At 43.3% G+C, this 14,873-nt stretch overlaps 1 protein-coding gene across 3 annotated transcripts in view; it reads left to right on the top strand.

Annotated features, from left to right (window-relative positions):
- Positions 1 to 4,626: 4,626 nt before the first annotated feature.
- The window catches only part of STK4 (serine/threonine kinase 4), an 89,659-nt gene continuing 79,412 nt past the window's right edge, over positions 4,627 to 14,873 (top strand). For all 3 annotated transcript variants that reach the window (XM_024746898.1, XM_024746897.1, XM_024746899.1), the window contains exons 1-2: positions 4,627 to 4,723; positions 10,266 to 10,346. In XM_024746898.1, the coding sequence (XP_024602666.1) occupies positions 4,689 to 4,723; positions 10,266 to 10,346 (116 nt within the window). In that variant the 5' untranslated portion in view covers positions 4,627 to 4,688. The remainder of the gene's footprint in view (positions 4,724 to 10,265; positions 10,347 to 14,873) is intronic.

Here is a 14,873-nt window from a genome sequence, read left to right as displayed (position 1 = left end):
GACGGAGCGGGGCACGGGCGGGGCCTGCGCGGGGCCTGCGCGAACCCGAGGCGCCTAGTGCCCCTCCCTCTGCGCATGCTCAGTTCTGACCTAGCGCGGAGCTGCGTTGGGGTCCCCGGAGATTCGCTGGACGTTTTGGCTTGCTAGAACCCTAAGGATGAAACCGTGAACAGGTCCCTACTTGCCTGGTGTTTACATTCTAGGGGGGCCTGACTTGTAGTTACCTCACGAGCAAATGAAGGCGATAATCTCATAATGTGTTTAGTGCTATAAGGAAAGCAAAACAGTAATACCATAGAAGGTGACCACGTGGAGACTTTTTAAGTAAGGGGGGTGGGGAAGGCGTCTCCGAGAGACTAATAATTGAGCCGAGACCTGAGACTATTTAGGAAATGCTGTTTCAGACAAAGGGTTAGCAAGTGCAAAGGCACTTAGGCTGGAAACTGGCACCTAGTTATCTATAGATACTGATTTTATAAATGAATGCAATGATAGATTGATGTAGATCTTTCGCTGAGGGAAACTAGCTTATCTTCAGACTCATTTGACTTCACTCTATGCCCCACTTACAGCTCCAATTTTTTTTAAGCTGCTTGTTGCTACCTGTGCATATTAAGCTGTTTCTTTTGCTTCTTAACCTTTGCTTATGCTCTCCTCTTCCTGGAATTCTTTTCCAAACACTTTTTTCTCTTCCATAATCCTGACTCAACCACTAATCAACTCCGACATCATCTCCTCCATAATCTCCCTCCTCTGCTCGTATTGCTCCCGGATTTTATTCCTAATTTAGCTCTGATTCTGTGATTGTCAGTGTCGATGAAAATTAATCAATAGTCAATCTGTGAAAGAAGTGGAAAATTTTATTTGAGCCAAGTTTGAGGATTGTAACCTGGGAACAGCACCTCAGCTCTGAGAACTGTCCCCCCATTAGAAGTCAAGGCACAGTTATGTAAGTTTTTTGAGACAGAGGGCAAGTGTCATTGTGACCCCCTACAAGATCAAGAAGGAATGTTATCTTTTAAGAAGTTGTCTTTATGCTAGGAGAATGTTGCTGTTTATGGTTGAGCAGGTATTTCTGCTGACGGGGAAGTTTGGTTGATGCATAATGCAGATACACAGTGCTCAGTAGGGGGGAGAGAGGAGGCCAAAGGGCAGAGAAAAATTTTTATGTTCAAATTTTTGTCTTGCCATAAAATATGAATTTTATTTCACATCAGTTTACAGTTTTTCTCAGACTGTGAGGTCTTTAAAGGCAGGAAGTAGGTCTTCTTTATTTTTCTCTCCCCAGACCTAATAGGATCTGGCACCCAACACGCACTTATAAAGGTTTGTTGACAAAAACCTGGTTTCTGCCATCAGGTATTTAGTTATACAGTTGACCCCTGAACAAGGAAGGAGTTAGGGACAACCAACTCCTGCACAATTGAAAATCCGTGTGTAACTTCACTTGGCCCTCCTTGTCCAAGGTTCTGCAGCCTTGGATTCAACCAACCTTGTGTTGTGTAATACTGGAGTATGTATATATATATATATTTGGCTGCATTGGGTCTCCATTGCTGCACGCAGGCTTTCTCTAGTTGTGGCGAGTGGGGGCTGCTCTTCGTTGTGGTGCGCGGGCTTCTCATTGTGGTGGCTTCTCTTGTTGTGGAGCATGGGCTCTAGGCGCGTGGGCTTCAGTAGCTGTGGCTCACAGGCTTCAGTAGTTGTGGCTCACGGGCTCTAGAGCACAGGCTCAGTAGTTGTGGTGCACGGGCTTAGTTGCTCCGTGGCATGTAGGATCTTCCCAGACCAGGGCTCGAACCCATGTCCCCTGCGTTGGGAGGTGGATTCTTAACCACTGCGCCACCAAGGAAGCCCTGTGGTACATATATATTTTTAAAAATCCACATGGACCCATGCGGCTCAAACCCATGTTATTCAGGGTCAACTGTAATTATTTGTGTAAACTCATAACCCAACCAGACCTTAAACATTCTGAGGGTAGGGTGGATGTTCCATCCGAATCCCCTTCCACTCTGAATTTTGCCTGAGATTCTCCTGGCCCAGAAAATGGATCAAGATTTCTGTAAACCAATCACAATAATCTCATTCTTTTGCCAGTGATTGGGCAAGGGGTGAGCATGTGACCCTGATCTAGCCGAGGAGATAGGAGGATGTGTGCTGGGTGCTTATGGGAAATTTTTCCTTCCCTGATAAGATAGAGACACAGGACGTCAAAACAGCCTTTTTTGCGCTTTTTCTGTTGGGTTAAGGACATGGTACCTGGAGGTGTGGCAGCCATTTTGCAATTGTGAGTCAATAAGCCCAAGTATGAAAAGCCAACATGCTGAATCAGGCCAGAGAGGAAAGATGAAATCGATGTGCTTGTGCCCCTGAATCAGCCCTAGAACTGCTGACTTCTGGACTTCTTAGTTATAAACAAGATATGCTGTAAGGTCAGGCCACAAGATGGCTGTTCTCTTGCTCTCTGTACATCCCCTGGCGGACCAGGGCCTGCTGCACCTATACCCTACTCACATGACTGACCTTCCTCCGTACTTGTCCTAGGCCCCAGCTAATCATGGGGTGGTGGGGTGCATGCCCCTCTGCTGGTTTCCCCAGTAACTAATGAGCCCACCTGACCATCAATTCCCCTATAACTGGTAATTCCCCCCCCCACCCCCCAGCAAAGACTGCCACTATGTCCTGCCTGCCGTGAACTGCACACGGGTGGGGTGTCACTCCAGGACCTTGCTTCAGGCATGTAAGCTCCCCCATCCATCAAACCATTGATGTCTCTGTTGCTGATCCCAGGTTCTTTCTTCCGTCTTGAAGCTGGGCAAGCACAGGCCTTGTAGGCCTGTGGGGTGCAGCCCAACAAATGCCACTGTGCCTTAAACCACCATTTAGATTGTTCTTTCTTTTTCAGTTGCTTGAGGCTGAATATATTCTAAGTGGTATACCAGACAAGTATACCTGAGGCAAGTTGTATTTTCCCCAAATGGCTGAAACAGTATTTCCAGTTCTCCATGCTCCTCCAAAACCTTGCCACTCCCCTATCAAGAGATGGAATCATATGTCCACTCTCCTTGAAACTGGGTGGGTCTTTGGGGGCCCCTTCAACAGGGGAAATGACATTATGTACCTTCCAAAGCTATGCCATTGAAAGGCATTACAGCTTCCTCCTGGCTCTTTCCAGAAATATACTTTAGAAGCCAGCCTTTATTCTGTGAGGAGGCTCAAGAAAAATGGAGTTGGACCCCCATGCCTGATCACCAAGTGGGCTTCCAGCCAACACTAACACCAATTTGTCAGCCATGTGAGTGAGCCATTTTGGACAGGGATTCATCCAAATTCTGACTGCCGCTGACTGACACAATGGAGCAGAGGAATTATGGGTATAATTCTTACTTCATAGGGTTTTTTGAGGCTTAAGTGGTAGCTTAGAATTGTGCCTGGCACATAGTAGATTCTCAGTAAATGTTTTCCTCCTGTCAGGAGAATGGCTCCATTACTCCGCTTTTAACATATGGGGTCCCATACCTGGGTGACCCTGAAAGGTGGTTGATCAGGTGTTAGGTTTTGTAGATGGCATATCTTTGAGAAAAGCAGGACAATTAAAACCAGTGAGAGGCTGCTCTGGGTAACTTTCTCTGTGAGTAAATTAGGTGGAATCTTCCACTTTCTTAAACACTTGCTGATGGTGGTGGCAACTGAGGATTTATGAACTTCCACAGCTGTAACTGGATCTCTGAGTGGAGAGGAAGCTCTGTCTCTCATGCCCAACCAGAGGGTCCAAGTGGTTGTCCAGTTTGGTGGTGCAGGCTCTGGAATCAGATCCATCTGGATTTAAATCCCCAAACCTATACTTTTAGCTATGGGAGCTTCACCTCTCTGGCCTTACGAGAATAATATTACCTAACTTACAGTGTTTGAGAATATTAAATGAGTTAATAGTAGTAGAGTACCGCAAACGTGATAAGCAGTGTCAAATAATTAATAGGTAAGATTGGAGATAACGTTACAGGCTTGATATAAGGATTAAATGAGATAATATATGAAAGCAAGTACATGGTAAGAGCTTAACAAACATTAGCTATTTTTATGTCCTCAAACTAACTGAAAGGTAAGGCTCTTAAAAGGATGCGGCAATTTGCAGGCTGATGCTATGTGACATCCAATGAGAGGTCATGCACGTTCCAGCCTCCACCTGGAACAAGAATTCAACCAGAAAGGAACGGTAGGAAACCACAAATACCTCCCGCGTAGAATTTGTCTTGTTAAGAATCCACAGTTCTTATCAAGCCGGTGCTTCGCAAGAAGCCTCAGTATCTCCGTCTGAGAAATGAGGGGCCGGGCCCGAGGCACAGATGGGTTCTTGGTTTCGAGACCGAGTGTCTCGGGCGAACAATGTCGCAAGAGACAAGGACGCCGTCCCGAGCTTGATTGAGGAGGCCTCCCCCGGGAAGAGGCTCCAGCGCTCCGCAGTTCCGGGTCCGCGCCTCGGCGCTCTACGTGACTCGGGTCCACACCACGTGGTCCAGGCCCGGACCTCGCGGCTCCGCCCCGCTCCCGCCCCGCTCCCGCCCCGCGCCCCGCTTCCGGTAGGGGCGGAAAGCGGAAGTGTGGGAGGGTCTGCGGGGCGGGATCCAGGAGGTCCCGGGGGAGGATGGATCAGTGAGCGGGTCTGGGCGGCTGCCGGCAGCGCCATGGAGACGGTGCAGCTCAGGAACCCGCCGCGCCGGTGAGGGGCTGCTGGCCAAGAGGAAGGGGGTGGGGGGAGAGGCAAAGGCGGGAACTGGCGGAGGGGAGACATTGGCGTGCGAGACCCCGGAGGGGACGGACCTGCGGGGTGATCCGGCTGATGGGGCACCTGCTGAATCAGGGACCTCTGGCTGGTGGGGGTCCGGCCGAGGGGGATAAACGTGGGGCTGGTTAGAGAGATCGCTTGCTGGGTGGGGGGGACATATTGGCGGAAGTGGGGGACAGGTGGGGGGAGCAGCTGCTGAGGAACGTCGGGACAAGTTAGGGAGAGCACCTACTGAGGGCGGGGGCCACTGGGTGAGGACTGTCCTAGAAGGGACTCACTGAGGTAGGGAGCATGCTGAAGCCAGTTGAGAACCTACGAGGGGTCTGGCTAAGGGATGGGTCGGGAACTAGCAGAGAGGAGAGCTGGGCAGACTTTCTAAGGGAGGGAGTCCCACCCGAGGGGTGCAGTGGAGAGGATCTGCTGAGGGGAAAAGCTTTGCGCCTGAGGCTGAAGATGTGCCAAGGCAGGTGGACGGTCTGGCAAGGGAGGCTTCGTGGAGGAGAGCATGTAAAAAGATGATTTTGGTAGTGTCCCCACTCTAGATGATGGCACCTTTCATCCCTGATATCCAGGGTCCTCCAAATTTTCCTCATATCCAGCACTGGGAGGTAGAGAGGGAAATAAGAGACCATTTTCAGGACGGGCAAATTGAGGCCCAGAAGAGTTGAGACACAGTCCTGCATGTTGACTTCTTTGCTCTAGGTCTGGGTCACTGGACGTGGCCAGACTGCCCTTTTCAGGTCTGTATTGTTTTATATCAGCTCCAAATCCTCTTGCTCCCTGGAAATTGTTTTAAGTCAAGATCTGGGGGGTGGCTGATCCTGAAAAGTCTAATCCCCTGAGTTGGTTGCAGTTGTATCAGTGATTTGCTCTGTGGACACCAGGGTCTTCTCTCACTCTGCCACATCTGGAGAAAAATCGAGAGTAGAGACTGAGGTGCCAGTGCAGTTCGCTTCAGTTTCACAGAGACCTCTGACTTCCTGCAGCAGAATGAACTCTGAAGTAGGAAGTGTTCAGTGTGTGGGAATTCGGGGCAGTGGAGAGGTGAAGGGAAGGGATCGACAGCCTGGGCTGTGCCCTTGGCTTTGTTTGAAGGGCACAAACACTGCAGAAGGCAAATAGCTGGTTGGGATGGACTCAGCTCACCCTACTGTAGTGTGCTGAGTCTGAAATAAAATCATTATTGCACTCATCTAGCACTTACTGGGCGCCAGACACTATTCTCAGTGCTTTCCATGTCTCTTGTTGAACCATATGAATTTGCTGATATTTGACCATTTTTGATCTATAAAAATAGAAGTTTCATATGGTTCAACTTATCGTTGACTCATTTGACCCTCACATCAATCCCATCACCTGTATCTCTGTTTTACAGGTGAGGAAACTGAGGCCCAGAGAGGTTAGTGATCAGCCAAAAGTCCCACAGTTACTAAGTGACAGAGCTGAGATTTCTTTTTAAATTAATTAATTTTTGGCTGAGTTGGGTCTTTGTTGCTGCGCACTGGCTTTCTCTAGTTGCGGCGAGCGGGGGCTACTCTTTGTTGCGGTGCGTGGGCTTCTCGTTGCAGTAGCTTCTCTTGTTGTGGAGCATGGGCTCTAGGCGCCCGGGCTTCAGTAGTTGTGGCACGCGGGCTTCAGTAGTTGTGGCACGCAGGCTCTAGAGCGCAGGCTCAGTAGTTGTGGCGCACAGGCTTAGTTGCTCCGCGGCATGTGGGATCTTCCTGGACCAGGGCTCGAACCCGTGTCCCCTGCATTGGCAGGTTGATTCTTAACCGCTGCGCCACCAGGGAAGCCCCAGAGCTGGGATTTTAATCCAAGCAGTCTGGTCCAGAGTCCATGCTCTTGGCTGCCTCAGTCTGATGCCTTTCTGGAAGTATCCCTGTTTCACAGGGCCTTGTGTATGTTAGCAGATATATGTTGTAGCACCATAGATCCAATTATAAATGGACACTGGTTATAAATCCTTCTGAAACATGTTTGTTCTCTCCCTGAGGCCCTGGTTTAATTGAAAAGAGAATTAGGAATCTGCGTTTTGTTTCTGCTTTTGCCTTGTGCTGTATAATCTTGGGCAAAAGAGTAAACCTTTTTGGTTTTGACACACTCATTTCCTGGGCCTTTTGGATTTTAAAATTTTTATTGAATGTGCAAGAGAAAAGCATTGCAGGGCTGAATTCTTTTTTTTTCTTTTTCAAATTATGTATAATTTTTAATCAACATACAGGAGTACAACTCCTCTCATGAAGAGGGCAAGTACTCTGTAACACCTATAAGGTTGCTCCAAGCTTTTCTAACCTTACAGTGTGATTCTCAGCCATCTTCAAGATCACTGAGATTAAATAAGTGGAGTATTAGTAAACTCTTGCTGGTCAGTATTTCAAAAAAAATTGTCCAGGAGGGCTGAATACTTAAATGACTGGTGCTTTCCTGCTCACCGTAGCTGGTGAACTGCCGGGACTTGCAGCCAGTTAACTTTATTATCATTTGTATCAGTTTGTTAGGCCTGCTGTGTCAGGTTCACAGACTGGGTGACTTAACAGAAATTTATTTCCTCACAGTTCTGGAGGCTAGAAGTCTGAGATCAAGCCATCAGCAGGGTTGTTTTCTGTTGAGGCCTCTCTTCACATGGTCTTCCCTCTGTAACTGTCTGTGTCCTTATCTTATGAGGACACCAGTCATGTTGGATTAGGGCCCACCAATTGACCTCATTTTTACCTTAATTACCTCTTTAAAGGCCCTATCTCTAAATACAGTCACATTCTGAGGTACTGGGGGTTAGGACTTTAACATGAATTTGAGGGGGCTGGGAGAGGGAAACACATTAATTTTATTTTCATTAAAAAATTTCATCCATTTATCTTATATATTTGTTGTAACCCACAACAACTTCTGTGTGGAAAGAGGGATAGGTATATGTAAATAAAATGGACCTTACAAGAGTTCTAAGGTGGGAGAAAGAAATTTGGGAATTAGCCAAACCGGTGAGTAACTACTTCATAAACACCCTTATTTGTGTTTGGAAAGATACAGGTGTCTTTTCAGAGATTCAGATGGCATGTGTTTCCAGCAAGGGAAAGCAGTCCCAATGCAGGAAGTGTTCTTTGTGTCCTTGAGTTTGACATTTGTGTGTGACTAAGTGAATGATGATAGATTAAAGTTGACGGTTTATGTAGGAGTTTATGATTTTAACAAGTGAGTTGCCATTAGATACAAATAGTGTGGTGGAATGTGTAGGGTACATTTCTGGGATGCTGGCCGTCCACGTGGCCACCTGACTTAGGAGCGGAGCATCCCCCTGTGTTGGATCCATGGAGGCTGTGTCGGCCAGGCCTGTTAAGTTATGAGCAAGCGGTGAAACTACCTAGGACCTGGGGAAGCACAGCTGAGAGGGGCTGAATCATCAGAGTTGGGCTGTTTGGTTATAGTGCTCCTTCCATGAAGACTCATGTAAAAAATAGCATTGAGTCCCTTATCAAAAGATTTTCCATAGAAATCTTATCTGTCGATAACACAGTAATACTTTTTCAGGGTGAAATTCTTTTTAGTTTTGAAACCTCACAAGGATTGCTGAGAAAGGTTTATGATTCTCATCATTGCATTCATTAATCCATTTAACAAATGTTCTTATTGACCACCTCTGGGTTCAGGCACCAGAGATAAAAAGATCCCTTAAGACCGGACCAAAACCAAACAAAAGCGCCACTTAGATGGTTTTAAAGAAGTATCTGAGCACTCATATAAAGTTTGTCTGTCACGGTATTATCAGAGGCCTGCAGCTGTCTCTCATGGCAGTGGCCGTTTCCTTTGTTATGCTGTGTTCTCAGTAATAGTTGAAATAGTGAGTTTTGCTTTTTGTAAACCACGAAGTCACCACTTCAAAGGAACACATTTGATCTTCCTTTATATGAACTGTTTATAAAACTGTAATTATACTTGAGAAATGAGGTATTGTCCATTGTTTAAGCAGTTATAAATTCAATGCTTCATCTCCCCCGGGTTATGAGATGTTCATTCTAATTTCTGAGTTCATAGAAATTTCACTTCTGACATTGAAGAGGAATTTCACTTCAGTCCTTCTTGTTTTGAAACTGGGAGTTTTTGTGATGTCATTGGAATTTAATTCTTAGAACCTTTTGATTTTCAAAGGTCGGTGTGGTCGTGTTTGTTAATTTTCAAGTTATGGAAGTTACTGACTTGGAGCAGTTCTCCATTTCTCTAGTCTTTGACATTTATAAAATCCTGTTAAGATTGTCTTTTTGAGATCAGCGTTTATTGGTGGATACACTTGATGTGTTGAGGTGTGTGGGTTTTTTTTTTTCTTTTGTCTCTTTTTTGGCTTCTTTCATGGTTTTGCCACTTTATCTAGGAAGGTACACATTTATGTGTATGTGTATTTTTTTTGTTCAAGTCTTTTCTTGTAAAAATTGGTATTGTCCAGCTAGTTTAAACATTTTTCTTTTCAAAGAAATTTTCAGTGGACTACTTCCATATTTCACCATTTCCTGAGCTCTCCTTTCTTTGTTGTCCTTTGTAGTTTCAGGAAACCATTGTGTAGAACCCACACACGCAAATAGTCCTTAGCAAACTCCTCCTTTAAGCCTGTTAATAATTTTCAGAGGTCTCAGAGTTTTTTCTTTAAAAAAACCCTACTCTTAATTTATGACCTCCCATGTTTGTCATAGTCAGAAAAATCCCAGTTATCCGGAAGTTGTGAGTAGCACCTATCTTTGATTTCGGGAGATAGTCAGGTATACAGCTGCCCATCAGAGAGTCTTGGTGAGACTATTTGAAACTCCCAGCTGCCTGGTTCGTTTTTACTTTTGGTCACGTCTGAGTGTATACTCTCCTCTTTCTGTTTCTGTGATACCTACAGAATCCACGCGTTTCGACAGAAGTGCCAAAGTCTTGCTAATGGAGGGCAAGACTCTTCTATGTCTTCCTTGGCCTCTAGTCTAAGACCATGTTTCAGTTCATAGCTAAGCTTGCATTAAACATCTTTTCTGAACAGAGAGTTATGCCATCTTAATTCATGGAATCTCAAGATTTAAATGGGTTCTGAAGGTTATAGCTAATGCTTAAATCCACTCTATAACATTTCAGCCACACGAGGACTCATTTTCTGTTTAGATGCTCCAGTGATGGGAATCTAGGGACTTCTTAAGGCAGTCTAAACCATTTCGTAACAACTGTTATTGTTAGAAAATTCTTACTCCTGTGGAACTGAAGTCAGCCTCTTGGTAGCTCTTCACCCTCTGGTCCTGATTCTGCTGATCAGGGTGACCAAGGACATGTGTAACATGTCCATAGACCAGCCCTTCAGCTTCCCTTAAAGTTCTCTTAGCTTGCCTTTATGGTCATTTACCAGTGAAGACTTTGTAAAGAAATCCCTAAGATGCTAATTGTAAAATAAATAATGCATTTTGTATTCTAGTTGCTAGCAAGTAAAATGTATTTTATGTTTAAATTTCTTCGTCCACAGGCAGCTGAAAAAGTTAGATGAAGATAGTTTAACTAAACAACCAGAAGAAGTGTTTGATGTCTTAGAGAAACTTGGAGAAGGGTGAGTACACAGAAAATGTAGGTGGACTAAGTAGGTCCCAGTCTTTTTCCTGCCCCAACACCAGGAGGATGTGAACCTTTCTCGTGGCAATAATTTGGAAAACTAAAGAAAAGAAAGGGGAATGTTGCATATCACCACTGCTCTGGGTAGTGTAGGAGGTAAATTTAATACTTGAAATGCCCTTTCCCTCTTCCCCCAATTAGTTCTATAGACAGATTTAGTGATTCCTCAACACCATGGACATCTATTGTTTTCTCTCTTGTAAAATCTGTGGTTTGCATGATTTTATCTATTTAACAGATAACACTAATAAGTTTTTACTTCATTTAAAATTTTTTTATTAATCAGACATATTTTAATTTTCTGTTCATAGCTTCTGAGAGATATGCAATAACTTGTTTCATGAAAAAAACACTGGAAGGACTTCCCTGGCGGTCCAGTGGTTAAGGCTCCACACTTCCACTGCAGGGGGCACGAGTTCCACCCCTGGTCAGGGAACTAAGATCCTGCATGCCACACAGAGCAGCGGAAAAAAAAAGGAATTCAGCATTTTATCAATAGTTAATGCAGCTTTGGGAAATACAGTAAATAAGTCAAGGACTGTCACTACCTTTACATCTTTCCTAAGAGATCCAGAATTACAGATTGGGAACCAGAGGACTTCTTGAAACACAGATTGTGAATGAGTTTATAAAATACTGGTGAAATGATATTTGGTAGTAGATAGTGGCCGTCATTGGCTTTCCTGATACAATAAACGTTATATCATAAGTTTTTATACTTTTACATATATTGATACTTTTAATCTTTGTATGTTTATTTCTTTTTCTTAAGGACCAAGACATTAAAATATTACAGACACCCTTCCTTAAGTTTTTGTTGTTCATTTTTGAATAGGTAATCAAGTCACATGATCCAGAATTTTAAAAGTGTAAAAGTGTTACAATGAAAAAAAGTTGCCTCCTGTCTCTATCTCTTAGCCACCGAGAAGCAACCAGTATAGCAGTTTTTTATGTGTTCTTCAGAGGTAGTTTATGCATATATAAGCAAATAAACATGTGGGTGTGTGTTTGTGTAATTTTGTAAAATCTCTTGGGAGTACTTCTAGTTCAAGAGAAGACCTGAAATGTTAACTTATAAAAATGTCAAATTAATGTCTGTTCTTTAAAATCAGCTTTTTTATGTCATTAGATTATTTTGGAGTTTAGTGTTATTTATGCCTAATATAGATACGCAATGTTAAACCCAATCCTGGATTACATGGAATAGGTTTTCATGGATTACCTCCTTGTGAAAAACATTAGTCATCATCTTTTTGTAAGTTGGAAAAATACTCTTTGGAATCAAGCAAGAAATCAAGCAGAGAAGGGAAGTAAAAGATGACACCACCTGCGCTGCTAAAAGACAAGTACACGATGAATCTGAAACCACAAGTTGACTTGGCATTGTTAAAGGTATGCGGGGGGCGGGGAAAAACCCAGTCCTTCTATGTCTCTTGCTTGCCATTTTCAGCTCTAACTTGATATCCTTGGTATTTCCTCAAGGCAGTGAGTCAAAGGCCCTTAATCTAACCATGCTCACAGGGTATACTTAGACTAAGATCAAGAGTGGTAGGCATAGTTGACTATGTATGTAACTAACTTGTTTCTTTCATTTTTAATGAAAGTATATTACAGTTGTAAGAACATAGACTCTGAAGTCAGACATATCTGGGTTAAAACTTGCTCTACTGTTTATTAGTCATAATAAACAAGTGAGCTCCAGCAAATTGCTGAATATTTTGAAGCTTTGCAAACCTCAACTATAAAGTGGGGATATTTGCATCTCCCTCATAGGGTCGTGTTGAGCGTTTCATGAGATGGGACTAAAGTACTTAGTGCAGTGCTTGTCACCTAATAAGACCTCATTAAATGGCAACTATTATTATTTTATTTTTAAATATATCAATTGAAGCATTTTTTCAGACCTTATCATGACAAATGAAAGTTAAGTCGTAAGTCTTAAAGTATATTTAGGTGTTTTTGAAGGGAGCTCTGTTTGGGTTGTTTGGTTTTGAGGAATGTCAAAAGAATACTGTAGACAGAGTGATCAGGAATGTAAAATAAGGAGAAACTAAGCTAATTATGATTATTTTAAATTATGTTTTAGATCTATGGATGTCTTCATTAAGGACCTTGGAAATTTCCCTGTAAAGACATCACCAGAGAGAAAACAATTAAAACTTCAGATCTTCTCATGTTATCCTCATATTGTCTTTTTAAATGATACCACAAGTGCTTGGATTTCTGTCATCCCGACTGAATGAGCCTGAACAAGCTTCATTTAATGAGCAAAATCCCAAAGGAAAACCCAAACTGTGCTTCCTTCCTAAACACAAATGGCCATGCCATCCCTGGAAAATGAATGGATTGTGAACTCTCACTGACATGGGCCTTGTGAAATGAGCTCTGGCTAAAAGATTGTATCGGATTCCCAAGGCTGCAGCTATTCTGCATTTTGAGGAAATCATATGGATCTGTGGCAGAGCAGAGCCAAAGCTCCAGACCAGGATGGATGGACAGCACTTGGAAAGTGTTTTGAATTAGAGCCTAGTGCCTTTTTTTTTCGTCTTATACTTAAAGTTTTACACATTGACTCATTTAAGTTTTTAATCATAGGATAATAACAAAAACATCTTGCCTCCCAGCCGCTCCGCGGCATGTGGGATCTTCCCGGACCGGGGCACGAACCCGTGTCCCCTGCATCGGCAGGCGGACTCTCAACCACTGCGCCACCAGGGAAGCCCTCATTTAAGTTTTTAATCATAGGATAATAACAAAAACATCTTGCCCATAGTTTCATAGCTAGTGAGTGGTATTAAGACTTATGCCTGGTTAATTTGGCCTCAAATACTGTATAATTTCTATGTTTCTGCATTGACCCTTGCCTTGCATAGCTTGTGGGAAGCACTTCCACCCCCACCATCTTTGTTCTCTGCCAGTTAAAATTCATTGAATCTCTGTAGTTTTTGTTGTAGGGAATTAGGTCTTAAGGGACTTGCCTATAAGGGAGCATGACTGCTAAAGCCTTCTAAATCCTCTGTACTGTAAGTGTGATCTGTGGAATCATGAATCTTAATTGTTCCTATGAGCTCTTGGAGTTTTCTTGGCTGTCCAGAGAGCATAGTGAGGCGTGGAGGGCGTTCTGGTCAAGACTGCTGAGTAAGTGCACGTAGGAACCTCTCCATTTCAAATATATAAGAATAATAAATGAAAAAAATTTTTTTAAATATAAGGATACATAGCCAGCTATAGACCAGGGGTAGAAAAAATAGCTGTCATCGTAAGAGGAGAGTAAAGCATGCCTTGTCCTTGTCGGGAGATTGTGGATGGGCTTCCTGTATGAAGTTGTGGTATCATTTTCCTGTGGCCTGGGGAAAAAGCAGAGGGACTGGTCTGACTATAGGAACTGGGCCTGGACTGTATTCAGGTATGGTGTCTTGAGGGGCAAAACCCCTAAATCCTAGTGCAAGACCTGGTTTAGATTGTACAGCCTAGATGACTGAGCTAGGGGAACCATGAAACCATCCTGACATCATGAAACACTCATGACAGTGAGCACTGTGTAGAGAAGAATCATTCAAAATAAAAGGAAACCCATACAAGGAAATCCAGCGCCGTGAGATAATCAACAGACCTAACAAGTGGGGGAACTCCCACCCGAGGAAATAGAAATTATGGAGCCATCTGAAACAGGATTTAATGTTTGTTTACGATTTTCAAAAAGGTAAAAGGAGGGAATAGCATCCTTAAAAGGAGAACACGAAATTATTAACCTGGACAACCCCATGAAAAAGAAAAAGTTGGGAATCTTGACAATGAAAACTACAATAATTGAAGTTCTAGAGCCCAATAAATTGGATAAACAGTCAACTAGACAAGCTGAAGAGAGAATTTGTGAATTGAAAGCTAGAAGTGCGACTGATCACAAAATGCAGGACAAAAATATAATGTTGGAAACTAGGAAGACAGCATGGATTGAGGTCCGATATAGGTCCCATAGGAGCTCTAGAAGGAGATTAGAAGTAATAGAGAGGAAATAAAGAGATAATACTAAGAATTTTCCAGACTTGAATAAAGCTTCAGATTGAAGAAGCTTATGGAGTGCCAAATAAATCAACTTCTAGTTATAGTAAAATTACAGAATGTTAAGGATAAAGAGAAATCTGAAAAGCTACAGAAAGAGAGATTACCCATGAAAAATGATAACCTGATGACAACTGACTTCTTTACAGCAATAGAAGATGAAAAACTACAGTAAACGAGCTGAGGGAAAGCTATTGTCAAAGAATTCTATATCCAGAAAAACTCGTTCCAGAATGAGGGTGAAATAAAGACCTTTTCACATGTATGGGACCTAGGGTATCAAGAATAACTTTGGATGAAGTTACAGAATACCCAACTAACAGTGGCTAACCAATAAGAGCATTTGATAACTAAGTAGCAAAAAATCTGGGGGTGAAAGATTCCAGAATGGCTAACTGGCTTG

The sequence above is a fragment of the Neophocaena asiaeorientalis genome, unplaced genomic scaffold (genome assembly GCF_003031525.2).
Source record: "Neophocaena asiaeorientalis asiaeorientalis breed wild unplaced genomic scaffold, Neophocaena_asiaeorientalis_V1.1 scaffold132, whole genome shotgun sequence".
Taxonomy (NCBI): domain Eukaryota; kingdom Metazoa; phylum Chordata; class Mammalia; order Artiodactyla; family Phocoenidae; genus Neophocaena; species Neophocaena asiaeorientalis.
The sequence above is the reverse complement of the archived record's forward strand: the minus strand, read 5'-3'. Positions and strand labels throughout refer to the sequence as shown.